General features: G+C 45.4%; 1 protein-coding gene across 2 annotated transcripts in view; it reads left to right on the top strand.

The window, feature by feature from the left end:
- The window catches only part of DNAAF6 (dynein axonemal assembly factor 6), a 206,967-nt gene that overhangs the window by 34,870 nt on the left and 158,529 nt on the right, over window positions 1–13,568 (top strand). For both annotated transcript variants that reach the window (XM_063936989.1, XM_063936988.1), the window contains one exon: window positions 9,747–9,858. In XM_063936989.1, the coding sequence (XP_063793059.1) occupies window positions 9,754–9,858 (105 nt within the window). In that variant the 5' untranslated portion in view covers window positions 9,747–9,753. The remainder of the gene's footprint in view (window positions 1–9,746; window positions 9,859–13,568) is intronic.

Here is a 13,568-nt window from a genome sequence, read left to right as displayed (position 1 = left end):
ACGCGATGTCCCCATGGTAACAGCTCCGAATCCCAGAAGCAGCCAGTGTAAGGTGCGTCGCGTCACTTCCGGTGACGCAACGTCACCATGGTAACGGCTCCGAATCCCGGAAGTAGCCAGCGTAGGACACTGCACCGCACTTGGAACGCACCGCGTCACTTCCGGTGACGCGAGGTGCCGAATGTAAACAAAGGCAGTAACGTTAAACTGCTGGAGGCGTCATATTAAGCTTGCTGGTCACAATTAATGGGGAAGAAAGGGCTGCAGTATAAACACCAGTTTTAAAGTCCATGTTGCATATTTTGAGGTTGCAACATAGTATAATAGGTTAGATCTGTAGTGGTATAGCAGAGGCCGGTGAGTACACTCAGGGGGGTACATACAATGTGCAGTTAGGTGCATAAATAAAGTGCAATAGCATATATAACAATAAAAACTAGAATAAAGATATTAAACAGTGGTTTTGAAATTCAGTGAAAAAATAAAGTAAATATATACTGAATACATAATATTGTGGCTAGACAATGGTCATATACTTATTCTAGCAAATATGAACGAGGTAATTCAAGTTCTACTTCAGGAAAATTGACAAGGGGTTATTCTCATTCATGCCCCTCGGGGCTATCGTGTCAAGTCTATGTATCCACATACTCTCCTTTTTCTTCAATAGTAGGACACGGTCTCCACCCCTGGGTGGTGGCGGTATCCAGTCAATCAATTTAGATCGTAAGTCAGAGACCTGGTGTTTAGAGATCATAAAGTGCCTGGCTACAGGTAGGACTGTCGAGCCTGTGGCGATTGCCTGGTGTATAGATGTCCTGTGGTTTGCCATGCGATCCCTAAACCGTCTTGCAGTCATTCCCACATAGTATAGCCCGCAAGGGCAGGTCAAAATGTAAATCAGATGGTCCATGGCACAGTGAAGTCTGAATTTAATCGCTATGGGGCGACCCGAGTGTGGATGCGGGAAGTGTGTACCCGTAAGCATGGCCCTACAGGTTGTGCAGCCAGTGCATCTAAAGCAACCTGGCCGTCTCTCGTGTAGCCAAGTGGCACTTTGTGTTCCACCTGCGCTGGCCATGGGTCTAAGTAGTAGCTGTTTCAAGTTAGCCGATCTACGATAAGCCATCATAGGTGGCGGGCACCTCTTAAGTTTAAGGCGGTCATCAGTGGCGAGAATGGGCCAGTTTCTCCGTATGGTACCCTTGAGTTTATTGGAGGCATGATCATAGGTGGTTGTAAAGACCATCCGCTCTGGTGTGTGAATAGATACTGCTGGCGTCACAGGTGAATCAAATTTATTTCTTGCTTTGGCGAGACATCTGAGAACATTCTTCTTCTCATATCCCCGTTCAAGGAATCTTGTGGTCATATCAGCCAGTTGGGTTTCCATAGTGTTGATGTCAGAGTTATTGCGCATAACTCGTAGGAACTGCGAAATCGGGAGATTGTCCTTAAGTGCAGGCGGATGTTGACTGCTGGGATGGAGAAGTGTGTTCCTATCAGTCGGTTTTCTGTAGAGGCTTGTACTAATACGACCCCCCTCAAAGGAGATCGAAATGTCCAAAAAATTGACACTATGCTGGTCAATGTGAAATGTAAATTTTACTGGGTTCTCCAATCCGTTCAGTGAGGAGATCATCCTCTGAAAGGCTTCTTTCGTACCTGTCCACAGCAAAAAAATGTCGTCTATAAACCTCTTGTAGAATAGTATATGTTCTCCGAACCGGGGTAGGATATGTTGTTGTTCGTATTCAGACATGTAGATGTTAGCGTATGCCGGCGCTAGGTTCGAACCTAGCGCCGGCATACGCTAACATCTACATGTCTGAATACGAACAACAACATATCCTACCCCGGTTCGGAGAACATATACTATTCTACAAGAGGTTTATAGATGACATTTTTTTGCTGTGGACAGGTACGAAAGAAGCCTTTCAGAGGATGATCTCCTCACTGAACGGATTGGAGAACCCAGTAAAATTTACATTTCACATTGACCAGCATAGTGTCAATTTTTTGGACATTTCGATCTCCTTTGAGGGGGGTCGTATTAGTACAAGCCTCTACAGAAAACCGACTGATAGGAACACACTTCTCCATCCCAGCAGTCAACATCCGCCTGCACTTAAGGACAATCTCCCGATTTCGCAGTTCCTACGAGTTATGCGCAATAACTCTGACATCAACACTATGGAAACCCAACTGGCTGATATGACCACAAGATTCCTTGAACGGGGATATGAGAAGAAGAATGTTCTCAGATGTCTCGCCAAAGCAAGAAATAAATTTGATTCACCTGTGACGCCAGCAGTATCTATTCACACACCAGAGCGGATGGTCTTTACAACCACCTATGATCATGCCTCCAATAAACTCAAGGGTACCATACGGAGAAACTGGCCCATTCTCGCCACTGATGACCGCCTTAAACTTAAGAGGTGCCCGCCACCTATGATGGCTTATCGTAGATCGGCTAACTTGAAACAGCTACTACCTAGACCCATGGCCAGCGCAGGTGGAACACACAGTGCCACTTGGCTACACGAGAGACGGCCAGGTTGCTTTAGATGCACTGGCTGCACAACCTGTAGGGCCATGCTTACGGGTACACACTTCCCGCATCCACACTCGGGTCGCCCCATAGCGATTAAATTCAGACTTCACTGTGCCATGGACCATCTGATTTACATTTTGACCTGCCCTTGCGGGCTATACTATGTGGGAATGACTGCAAGACGGTTTAGGGATCGCATGGCAAACCACAGGACATCTATACACCAGGCAATCGCCACAGGCTCGACAGTCCTACCTGTAGCCAGGCACTTTATGATCTCTAAACACCAGGTCTCTGACTTACGATCTAAATTGATTGACTGGATACCGCCACCACCCAGGGGTGGAGACCGTGTCCTACTATTGAAGAAAAAGGAGAGTATGTGGATACATAGACTTGACACGATAGCCCCGAGGGGCATGAATGAGAATAACCCCTTGTCAATTTTCCTGAAGTAGAACTTGAATTACCTCGTTCATATTTACTAGAATAAGTATATGACCATTGTCTAGCCACAATATTATGTATTCAGTATATATTTACTTTATTTTTTCACTGAATTTCAAAACCACTGTTTAATATCTTTATTCTAGTTTTTATTGTTATATATGCTATTGCACTTTATTTATGCACCTAACTGCACATTGTATGTACCCCCCTGAGTGTACTCACCGGCCTCTGCTATACCACTACAGATCTAACCTATTATACTATGTTGCAACCTCAAAATATGCAACATGGACTTTAAAACTGGTGTTTATACTGCAGCCCTTTCTTCCCCATTAATTGTGACCAGCAAGCTTAATATGACGCCTCCAGCAGTTTAACGTTACTGCCTTTGTTTACATTCGGCACCTCGCGTCACCGGAAGTGACGCGGTGCGTTCCAAGTGCGGTGCAGTGTCCTACGCTGGCTACTTCCGGGATTCGGAGCCGTTACCATGGTGACGTTGCGTCACCGGAAGTGACGCGACGCACCTTACACTGGCTGCTTCTGGGATTCGGAGCTGTTACCATGGGGACATCGCGTCACCGGAAGTGACGCGACACACCTCACACGCGGCCCGGTCCCCGGCATCATTTACCAGGACGTTACACTTCATCTATAGATGGCTGGATGCAGCCCACCTCCAGGGGAGGTGACAGGTATGCGTTCCAGCTCTGCGGTCCATACGGCCGGCGGCCATCTTGGGGGCGTGGCTAGCGCCAATAACACGGTATTTAGCAGGGGCCGGTGAGGCCCCATCTGTGTCTCCAGTTTCCCTGCTAGGCTGAACTGATGTTGCACTGCTGCCACTGTTGACTCTGTTTGTTCCTTGAAAAAGGCCCCGCAAGGGACCGAAACGTTGGACACTGCTGGAGATCGTTTAGACCTCATATGAACTGTGAGACTACCTTTGCATTAAATTTATTTGGCTTTATTTATATACTTAGTCTGGAGAGTGCTATCTTTTCCCATGCAAGTGGGATTTCCTGTATTGTACTATGGGCCCAGTCGCTTTTGTGACTGGACTTTGATGGGCACCCCAGCAGCTGACTATATTGTAGTGAGAGTGCAGGAACTCAGCTCTGTGTATATATATATATATATATATATATATATATACTGCTCAAAAAAATAAAGGGAACACTAAAATAACACATTCTAGATCTGAATGAATTAAATATTCTTATTAAATACTTTGTTCTTTACATAGTTGAATGTGCTGACAACAAAATCACACACAAATTATCAATGGAAATCAAATTTATTAACCCATGGAGGTCTGTATTTGGAGTCACCCTCAAAATTAAAGTGGAAAAACACACTACAGGCTGATCCAACTTTGATGTAATGTCCTTAAAACAAGCCAAAATGAGGCTCAGTAGTGTGTGTGGCCTCCACGTGCCTGTATGACCTCCCTACAACGCCTGGGCATGCTCCTGATGAGGTGGCGGATGGTCTCCTGAGGGATCTCCTCCCAGACCTGGACTAAAGCATCTGCCAACTCCTGGACAGTCTGTGGTGCAACGTGGCGTTGGTGGATGGAGCGAGACATGATGTCCCAGATGTGCTCAATTGCATTCAGGTCTGGGGAATAGGCGGGCCAGTCCATAGCATCAATGCCTTTGTCTTGCAGGAACTGCTGACACACTTCAGCCACATGAGGTCTAGCATTGTCTTGCATTAGGAGGAACCCAGGGCCAACCGCACCAGCATATGGTCTCACAAGGGGTCTGAGGATCTCATCTCGGTACCTAATGGCAGTCAGGCTACTTCTGGCGAGCACATGGAGGGCTGTGCTGCCCCCCAAAGAAATGCCACCCCACACCATTACTGACCCACTGCCAAACCGGTCATGCTGGAGGATGTTGCAGGCAGCAGAACGTTCTCCTTGGCGTCTCCAGACTCTGTCACGTCTGTCACATGTGCTCAGTGAGAACCTGCTTTCATCTGTGAAGAGCACAGGGTGCAAGTGGCGAATTTGCCAATCTTGGTGTTCTCTGGCAAATGCCAAACGTCCTGCACGGTGTTGGGCTGTAAGCACAACCCCCACCTGTGGATGTCGGGCCCTCATACCACCCTCATGGAGTCTGTTTCTGATCGTTTGAGTAGACACATGCACATTTGTGGCTTGCTGGAGGTCATTTTGCAGGACTCTGCCAGTGCTCCTCCTGTTCCTCCTTGCACAAAGGCGGAGGTAGCGGTCCTGCTGCTGGGTTGTTGCCCTCCTATGGCCTCCTCCACATCTCCTGATGTACTGGCCTGTCTCCTGGTAGCGCCTCCATGCTCTGGACACTACGCTGACAGACACAGCAAATCTTATTGCCACAGTTTGCATTGATGTGCCATCCTGGATGAGCTGCACTACCTGAGCCACTTGTGTGGGTTGTAGACTCCGTCTCATGCTACCACTAGAGTGAAAGCACTGCCAGCTTTCAAAAGTGACCAAAACATCAGCCAGAAAGCATAGGAGCTGAGAAGTGGTCTGTGGTCACCACCTGCAGAACAACTCCTTTATTGGGGGTGTCTTGCTAATTGACTATAATTCCCACCTGTTGTCTATTCCATTTGCACAACAGCATGTGAAACTGATTGTCAATCAGTGTTGCTTCCTAAGTGGACAGTTTGATTTCACAGAAGTGTGATTGACTTGGAGTTACATTGTGTTGTTTAAGTGTTCCCTTTATTTTTTTGAGCAGTGTGTGTATGTATATATATATATATATATATATATATATATATATATATATATATATATATATAAACAATCCATAGCAGCCGGCACTCCGCAACAAAATGTAACAACTTCTCTCCGTGCCAGATGAAAGCAATAACATAACATCCAAGAATAACGGCACTGGAGACTGTCAGCAAATATAAATTCTGTATTGAGAGGTAGACGTTTCGGAGTATATACTCCGTCCTCAGTACCACATACTATCAACTAATCTAGTTGATTGTATGTGGTACTGAGGACGGAGTATATACTCCGAAACGTCTACCTCTCAATACAGAATTTATATTTGCTGACAGTCTCCAGTGCCGTTATTCTTGGATGTTAGTATATATATATATATATATATATATATATATATATATACTGTAATTAACTACTACATAAATCTATTTATTGAACTATGAGTCACATGTTTTATCATTTTCTCTCTCTCTATGTTTAAAATTACCTGTTCAAAATGATAAATTATACTAAATGGATCAATATAATAATAACTGCTGTTGTTAGATGCAGGCTACTGACCTGTATCGGTAGAAGAAAATTTAGTTATGTAGGACGATAACATTGTAATACCAAAGAAATATGTGAGAATTCTATATATTTAAAGGCTAATGCTGCTTCTCACCTCTATGGGGGGAATTTAAGTGTTGTGCACTATGACGGCCACTAGATGACACCTGGACATAACAATTACATTTTTCCTCCGGGCACACACAGCCGTCGGCGCTAACATTACTGTTATGTTGAGCCGACATTTTTACAGTCTGGTAACTAGTTTGTAATAATGGAAAATGTTCATAGCCATGTAGAATCTGAAACCAAAACAAAGTGGGAATTATCCATGTATATAATACATTGTGGCAAAAGGTCCAGTGTGCTACAAAGGAATGAGGGGTGTTTAGCTATTTAGCCCAGGGAAGTCATGCATAAAAAAAAGTGTGTTTTACCTGCTTGTCAGTTTCATTGTCTTTCTCCACTCCAGCATGGCACAGCTGAAGGCACGTAAGTATTCAAAACAGAGCTGCTGTTAGGAGCTAATTTTTAAAGGCAAGGTGTGAGTGTCATTTCCTTATCAGTTTGGGAAGAAGAGTCTAGGGCAGTGGTTTCCAAACTTTTTTGAATCACGGCGCCCTAGAATACCAGGATTTTTTTCACGGCACCCCTAGGTCAAAAATTTCGTATTGAGAAATTTAGAAAGAAATATTACATTAAGTAGACCGCGTTTATATGTCATCCTTAGGGTCGATTGTGTGGTGAGGGACAAGATTTGCTTCTGTTTGGCCACATATTTTATGACTGGCAGCCACCAGCACTGGTTTTGCCTGGTATATTGACTGTGAATAATTTGAATTGGTCCTGGACCACCAACCCAGGGCACCCCTGCAAGTGTCCCGAGGCACCCCTGGGAGCCACGGCACACAGTTTGGGAACCTCTGGTCTAGGGTATATAAGGTCCAGTGACGTGCGGTGGGGTGAGGCATAGCCTTTCCTGTCATACTAACGTCTGTGCCAGAGTTTTGACTGTATAAAGTATATGAAAAATACAAAGAATATGTTTTAAATATCTTCTTTGCATTATTCTAATAATTTATATAGCCAAAACTCTGGAGTAAAAAGTCTATGGCAGGTGAGGCAGAGCCTCACCTGGCTAACTTTTCCGCATATCTCTGATCAAAACTCACCAAATTTCCAGGAGTTTATACTGCTGCACTTGTGTATAATGCCCACATGTACCCTTTGGCTCATTTAGTGCCTCCTGAGCAATTTAGCTCGCCTCACGTCCCTGAAAAGGTCTGTCTGTGACATTTGTATGACTGATGTCGGGAATAGGTCTCTGTAAATTAGTAACATGGGTGTGAACATCTTACTGTGAAATGGTTAGCGGTCTATGGTCATCCTGACAAAATAAAACCATGGTGAAAAAGTCCAGAGTCAGTGTGTGCATCCACTACACAGCTTCTTTATCCCAACATGTAGCTAATTTGGCGGTATGAAAAACACACTTTTTCTTTAATGAGAAAGAGCGGAGTGCCTTTTTTCGTGAGTGTTAGAAATAAAGTTCCTTTATATGAAAAGAAAATGATGGTTAATTACCAGTTCCACGTATACAGTCCATAGAAAGGGTGTAGTGGTGAATTGCCATATAAAAGCTTCATCTGCAGCTACAGTATGTGCAGTAACATACAGAAAAATCTGCAGGCAAGTGGTGTAAAAGTCAAATTAATTTCTAATAAATATTTAAAATGCCAGCGTTAATATATGCAGTAGACGCCAGGCGCATCTTATTACCATATATGATAAAAGTGCGCTGTACGTCACAAACACTACATCCCTTAAGAGAAAACAAGTACCCGCACACATTTGAGTTCCAAAGCTCATTGATGTATATATTTGATATTAAAAGTATATGTATACAATATATCACATGTACAATAAATATATATATATATATATATATATATATATACACACAGTTACATGGTTACAATTTACACAGGAAGCAGTTATTACAAACTAATCCATTACAGCCAGCAATACATCACCATATTTGCTTAGTGCACCCTCCGCTCCATATCTCTCTCTCTCTCTCTCTCTCTCTCTCTCAGCAAATACAAACAGGAACTGGACAGACAGCATCTCAAACAGATCCCAGCAAAAACAAAAAGTCCTTGTGTCTGGGATCAGCTATACACTGTGTGTGTTGTGGGAGTACATGTCTTCCGCTATTGGGCCAGGGGAGGGAACTTTCTCATTCATAATGAATCATTGGTCAGTTCATATGCAAGCAATGAAGATGACATCATAGTGGCTGACCTCTGATTTCCTGTCCACATGCTTCAAATGGAATGTCCTTTTGTTCACTACAGAATTGTGGCTTTATATTCCTACATTCAATCATAACTACTCATTGCAATGTGCTACAACCTAATCACAGACATCAAATGAATCCACACATTAATCTGATTACTTTGACACCAAGCACGACATGTCCATCTTGCTCCGCTCCAAAAATATACATACATGACGTTATACTCCATTATATAATTTAAAACCTTATAATGTCTAGTGCTTGATATGTTTAATTTATGTGTTGTATGAAATATGTGTTGAATATATCTTTGTGGTATGTGTGAGTGCGTATGTTACCATATATTGCTGTGCTCGCTGCGCGTATTCGCAAGCATAGCGACTCATAATGTGTGGAGTTTGGATGTTCTCTGTATGTAATATTTTTGACTTCGACAGTTGTAAGATACAGTACCTGTGAATAGGCCCTTCATGCAGCTGGAAAAGTTAATTGGGGATATACCAATATTCCAATGATCCAGCAGTAAAACAGTCACAATCACATAGGTATGTACATCTGAGCTCAATGGAACATAATATTATTGTGTTCCCTGTACCAGACAGCTTCATCATTGACATTATTGGTAATTAACCATATTTCTCTGTTCATATAGAGCAGGGGTGGGAAACCTTTGACCCTCCAGCTGTTGTTGAACTACATATACCAGCATGCCTTGCTACAGTTTTGCTATTTGGCCATGCTAAAACTGTTGCAGGGCACAGCTATGTCTCTGTCCAACTCTGAACCAGCCCCATTGGTGGTATACTTTACCCTGACTACATTGTCTATTTTGCTTTTGTGGTAGTGAAATTAAAATGAATGTTCCATTGTTACAAGGAATGATATTCCTGAATATGTTCTGATTGTACGATACTATGCAAATTATAGGAATAATTCAGCATGCATCCAGCCCTATCAGAAAATGGAGTATAAATAGTGAAGCATGTGTAAAAATACTTATAATTGTTTATAAATAGGAATAGGACGTCTGTTGTAAATACATGATATGCATTTCTCAGAGTCTGGTCCCACAAAATTAGCTTTCGGGGACTTGACCCTACCATTATTTTATTAGTATATATTTTTTTTTTTTTTATCTTTTCGTCAATCTATGGCTGTAGGTTGGACATGGAACAGGGTATGAATGAATTTTCTCCTACATCATGTATTGAGGCATTGTGTGCCCTGCTTAACAACTCTGCAGCGGAGGAGGAGGAGGAGGAGAACAATCAAGTATGTATATGGATTGGTGTAGGATGTTGAAGAAAAATCTAAATAATGTAATACTGGAACAAAGTAATGGTCATGGAAAATGTCAGGCAAAAATGGCAACTGTTATCTGAACTAGAGCTGAACACCTATAGCAGGGTTGGTTTCCTCCTCACAACTTGGTTATACCAACTGCATCTCCTAAATTATGTGTCCATTTATGACCAGTGTTTACACTAGTGGCCCTTGCACCAACAAACTGAGATAGGCTGGCTGGATATGAATACATAGAAAGGAAAAAACCTAATGACCACAATATTCTAATACAGTGTCACCCATCTTGTGATGGTTTTTAAGAATGTTTCATATATGTAAAACATATAGCAACTTTGAGGTTTTTAAAATATATAATAACACTCTGAGGGGTATATGCAATTAGCGGCGAATCGCGTCATTTTTTCGCCCGTTTTTTAATTCGACACAATTCGACCGTCGAATTCCGGCAAGTGGGTGCCGAAATTCAACATATTCAATAAAAAACGGATTCGACAGTCCCGCTGTCGAAAAACGGCCGATTTGACGGATTTTGATCCGATTTTTAAAAAACGGGAAAAAACCCGAAAAAAAATTGCGTGGGGTCCCCCCTCCAAAGCATAACCAGCCTCGGGCTCTTCGAGCCGGTCCTGGTTCTAAAAATCCGGGGGAAAAACTGACAGGGGATCCCCCGTATTTTTAAAACCAGCACCGGGCTCTGCGCCTGGTGCTGGTGCAAAAAATACGGGGGACAAAAAGAGTAGGGGTCCCCCGTATTTTTTACACCAGCATCGGGCTCCACTAGCTGGACAGATAATGCCACAGCCGGGGGTCACTTTTATACAGCGCCCTGCGGCCGTGGCATTAAATGTCCAACTAGTCACCCCTGGCCGGGGTACCCTGGGGGAGTGGGGACCCCTTCAATCAAGGGGTCCCCCCCCAGCCACCCAAGGGCCAGGGGTGAAGCCCGAGGCTGTCCCCCCATCCAAGGACTGCGGATGGGGGGCTGATAGCCTTGAGAAAATTGAAAGAATATTGTTTCTCTAACGTCCTAGTGGATGCTGGGGACTCCGTAAGGACCATGGGGAATAGACGGGCTCCGCAGGAGACTGGGCACTCTAAAAGAAAGATTAGGTACTATCTGGTGTGCACTGGCTCCTCCCTCTATGCCCCTCCTCCAGACCTCAGTTAGATTTCTGTGCCCGGCCCAAGCTGGTTGCACACTAGGGGCTCTCCTGAGCTCCTAGAAAGAAAGGGGTGGTCTTCTGTTTGCCGGCGGTCGGGCTCCCGGCGCTCAGTATACCGGCGCCGGGAGCCCGACAGCCGGCATACCGACACTTATTTTCCCTCGTGGAGGTCCACGACCCCCATAGAGGGAGAATAAAATAGTGTGGCGCGCGTAGCGCGCCACCGTGCCCGTAGCGTGGCGAGCGCAGCGAGCCCGCAAGGGGCTCATTTGCGCTCGCCAAGCTGTCGGTAAGCCGGCGGTCGGGCTCCCGGCGCCGGGATGCTGGTCGCCGGGAGCCCGACCACCGGCCAGCTGTAGTGAACCCAAAGAAAGTATATGTTAGGTTTTTTATTTTACAGTGAGACCTGCTGGCAACAGGCTCACTGCAACGAGGGACTAAGGGGAGAAGAAGCGAACCTACCTGCTTGCAGCTAGCTTGGGCTTCTTAGGCTACTGGACACCATTAGCTCCAGAGGGATCGACCGCAGGACCCGTCCTTGGTGTTCGTTCCCGGAGCCGCGCCACCGTCCCCCTTACAGAGCCAGAAGCATGAAGATGGTCCGGAAAATCGGCGGCAGAAGACTTCAGTCTTCACCAAGGTAGCGCACAGCACTGCAGCTGTGCGCCATTGCTCCTCATGTACACTTCACACTCCGGTCACTGAGGGTGCAGGGCGCTGGGGGAGGCGCCCTGAGCAGCAATAAAAACACCTTGGCTGGCAAAATAATCACAATATATAGCCCCAGAGGCTATATATGTGATAATTACCCCTGCCAGAATCCATAAAAAAGCGGGAGAAAAGTCCGCGAAAAAGGGGCGGAGCTATCTCCCTCGGCACACTGGCGCCATTTTCTCTTCACAGTGTAGCTGGAAGACAGCTCCCCAGGCTCTCCCCTGTAGTTTTCAGGCTCAAAGGGTTAAAAAGAGAGGGGGGGCACTAAATTTAGGCGCAATATTGTTTATACAAGCAGCTATTGGGGAAAATTCACTCAGTAATAGTGTTTATCCCTACATTATATAGCGCTCTGGTGTGTGCTGGCATACTCTCTCTCTGTCTCCCCAAAGGGCTGTGTGGGGTCCTGTCCTCAGTCAGAGCATTCCCTGTGTGTGTGCGGTGTGTCGGTACGGCTGTGTCGACATGTTTGATGTGGAGGCGGAGCAGATGCCGATAAATGGGATGTCGCCCCCTGTGGGCCGACACCAGAGTGGATGGATAGGTGGAAGGTATTAACCGACAGTGTCAACTCCTTACATAAAAGGCTGCATGACGTAACAGCTATGGGACAGCCGGCTTCTCAGCCCGCGCCGGCCCAGGCGTCTCAAAGGCCATCAGGGGCTCAAACGCCCGCTCCCTCAGATGGCAGACACAGATGTCGACACGGAGTCTGACTCCAGTGTTGACGAGGTTGAGACATATACACAATCCACTAGAAACATCCGTTACATGATCCCGGCAATAAAAAATGTGTTACACATTTCTGACATTAACCCAAGTACCACTAAAAAAGGGTTTTATGTGTGGGGAGAAAAAGCAGCCAGTGTTTTGTTCCCCCATCAAATGAGTGAATGAAGTGTGAAAAAGCGTGGGTTCCCTCGATAAGAAACTGGTAATTTCTAAAAAGTTACTGATGGCGTACCCTTTCCCGCCAGAGGATAAGTTACGCTGGGAGATATCCCCTAGGGTGGATAAGGCGCTCACACGTTTGTCAAAAAAGGTGGCACTGCCGTCTTAGGATACGGCCACTTTGAAGGTACCTGCTGATAAATAGCAGGAGGCTATCCTGAAGTCTGAATTTACACACTCAGGTACTAGACTGAGACCTGCAGATAGTGCTGCTGCAGCGTGGTCTGTAACCCTATCAAACAGGGATACTATTTTGCGAACATAAGACGTCGTCTTATATATGAGGGATGCACAGAGGGATATTTTGCCGGCTGGCATCCAGAATTAATGCAATGTCCATTCGGTCAGGAGGGTATGAGAGACCCGACACTGGACAGGTGATGCTGACTTTAAAAGGCACATAGAGCCTTATAAGGGTGAGGAATTGTTTGGGGATGGTCTCTGGGACCGCGTATCCACAGCAACAGCTGGGAAGACAATTTTTTACCTCAGGTTTCCTCACAGCCTAAGAAAAGCACTGTATTATCAGGTACAGTCCTTTCGGCTTCAGAAAAGCAAGCGGGTCAAAGGCGCTTCCTTTCTACACAGAGACGAGGGAAGAGGGAAAAAGCTGCACCAGTCAGCCAGTTCCCAGAATCAAAATTCTTCCCCCGCTTCCTCTGAGTCCACCGCATGACGCGGGGGCTCCACAGGCGTAGCCAGGTACGGTGGGGGGCCGCCTCAAAAATTTCAGCGATCAGTGGGCTCGCTCACAGGTGGATCCCTGGATCCTTCAAGTAGTATCTCAGGGGTACAAGCTGGAATTCGAGGCGTCTCCCCCCCGCCGTTTTCCTCAAATCTGCCTTGCCA

The sequence above is a fragment of the Pseudophryne corroboree genome, chromosome 8, assembly GCF_028390025.1.
Source record: "Pseudophryne corroboree isolate aPseCor3 chromosome 8, aPseCor3.hap2, whole genome shotgun sequence".
Taxonomy (NCBI): domain Eukaryota; kingdom Metazoa; phylum Chordata; class Amphibia; order Anura; family Myobatrachidae; genus Pseudophryne; species Pseudophryne corroboree.
Note: the sequence above shows the minus strand (reverse complement) of the source record. Positions and strands in the feature narration are given on the sequence as shown.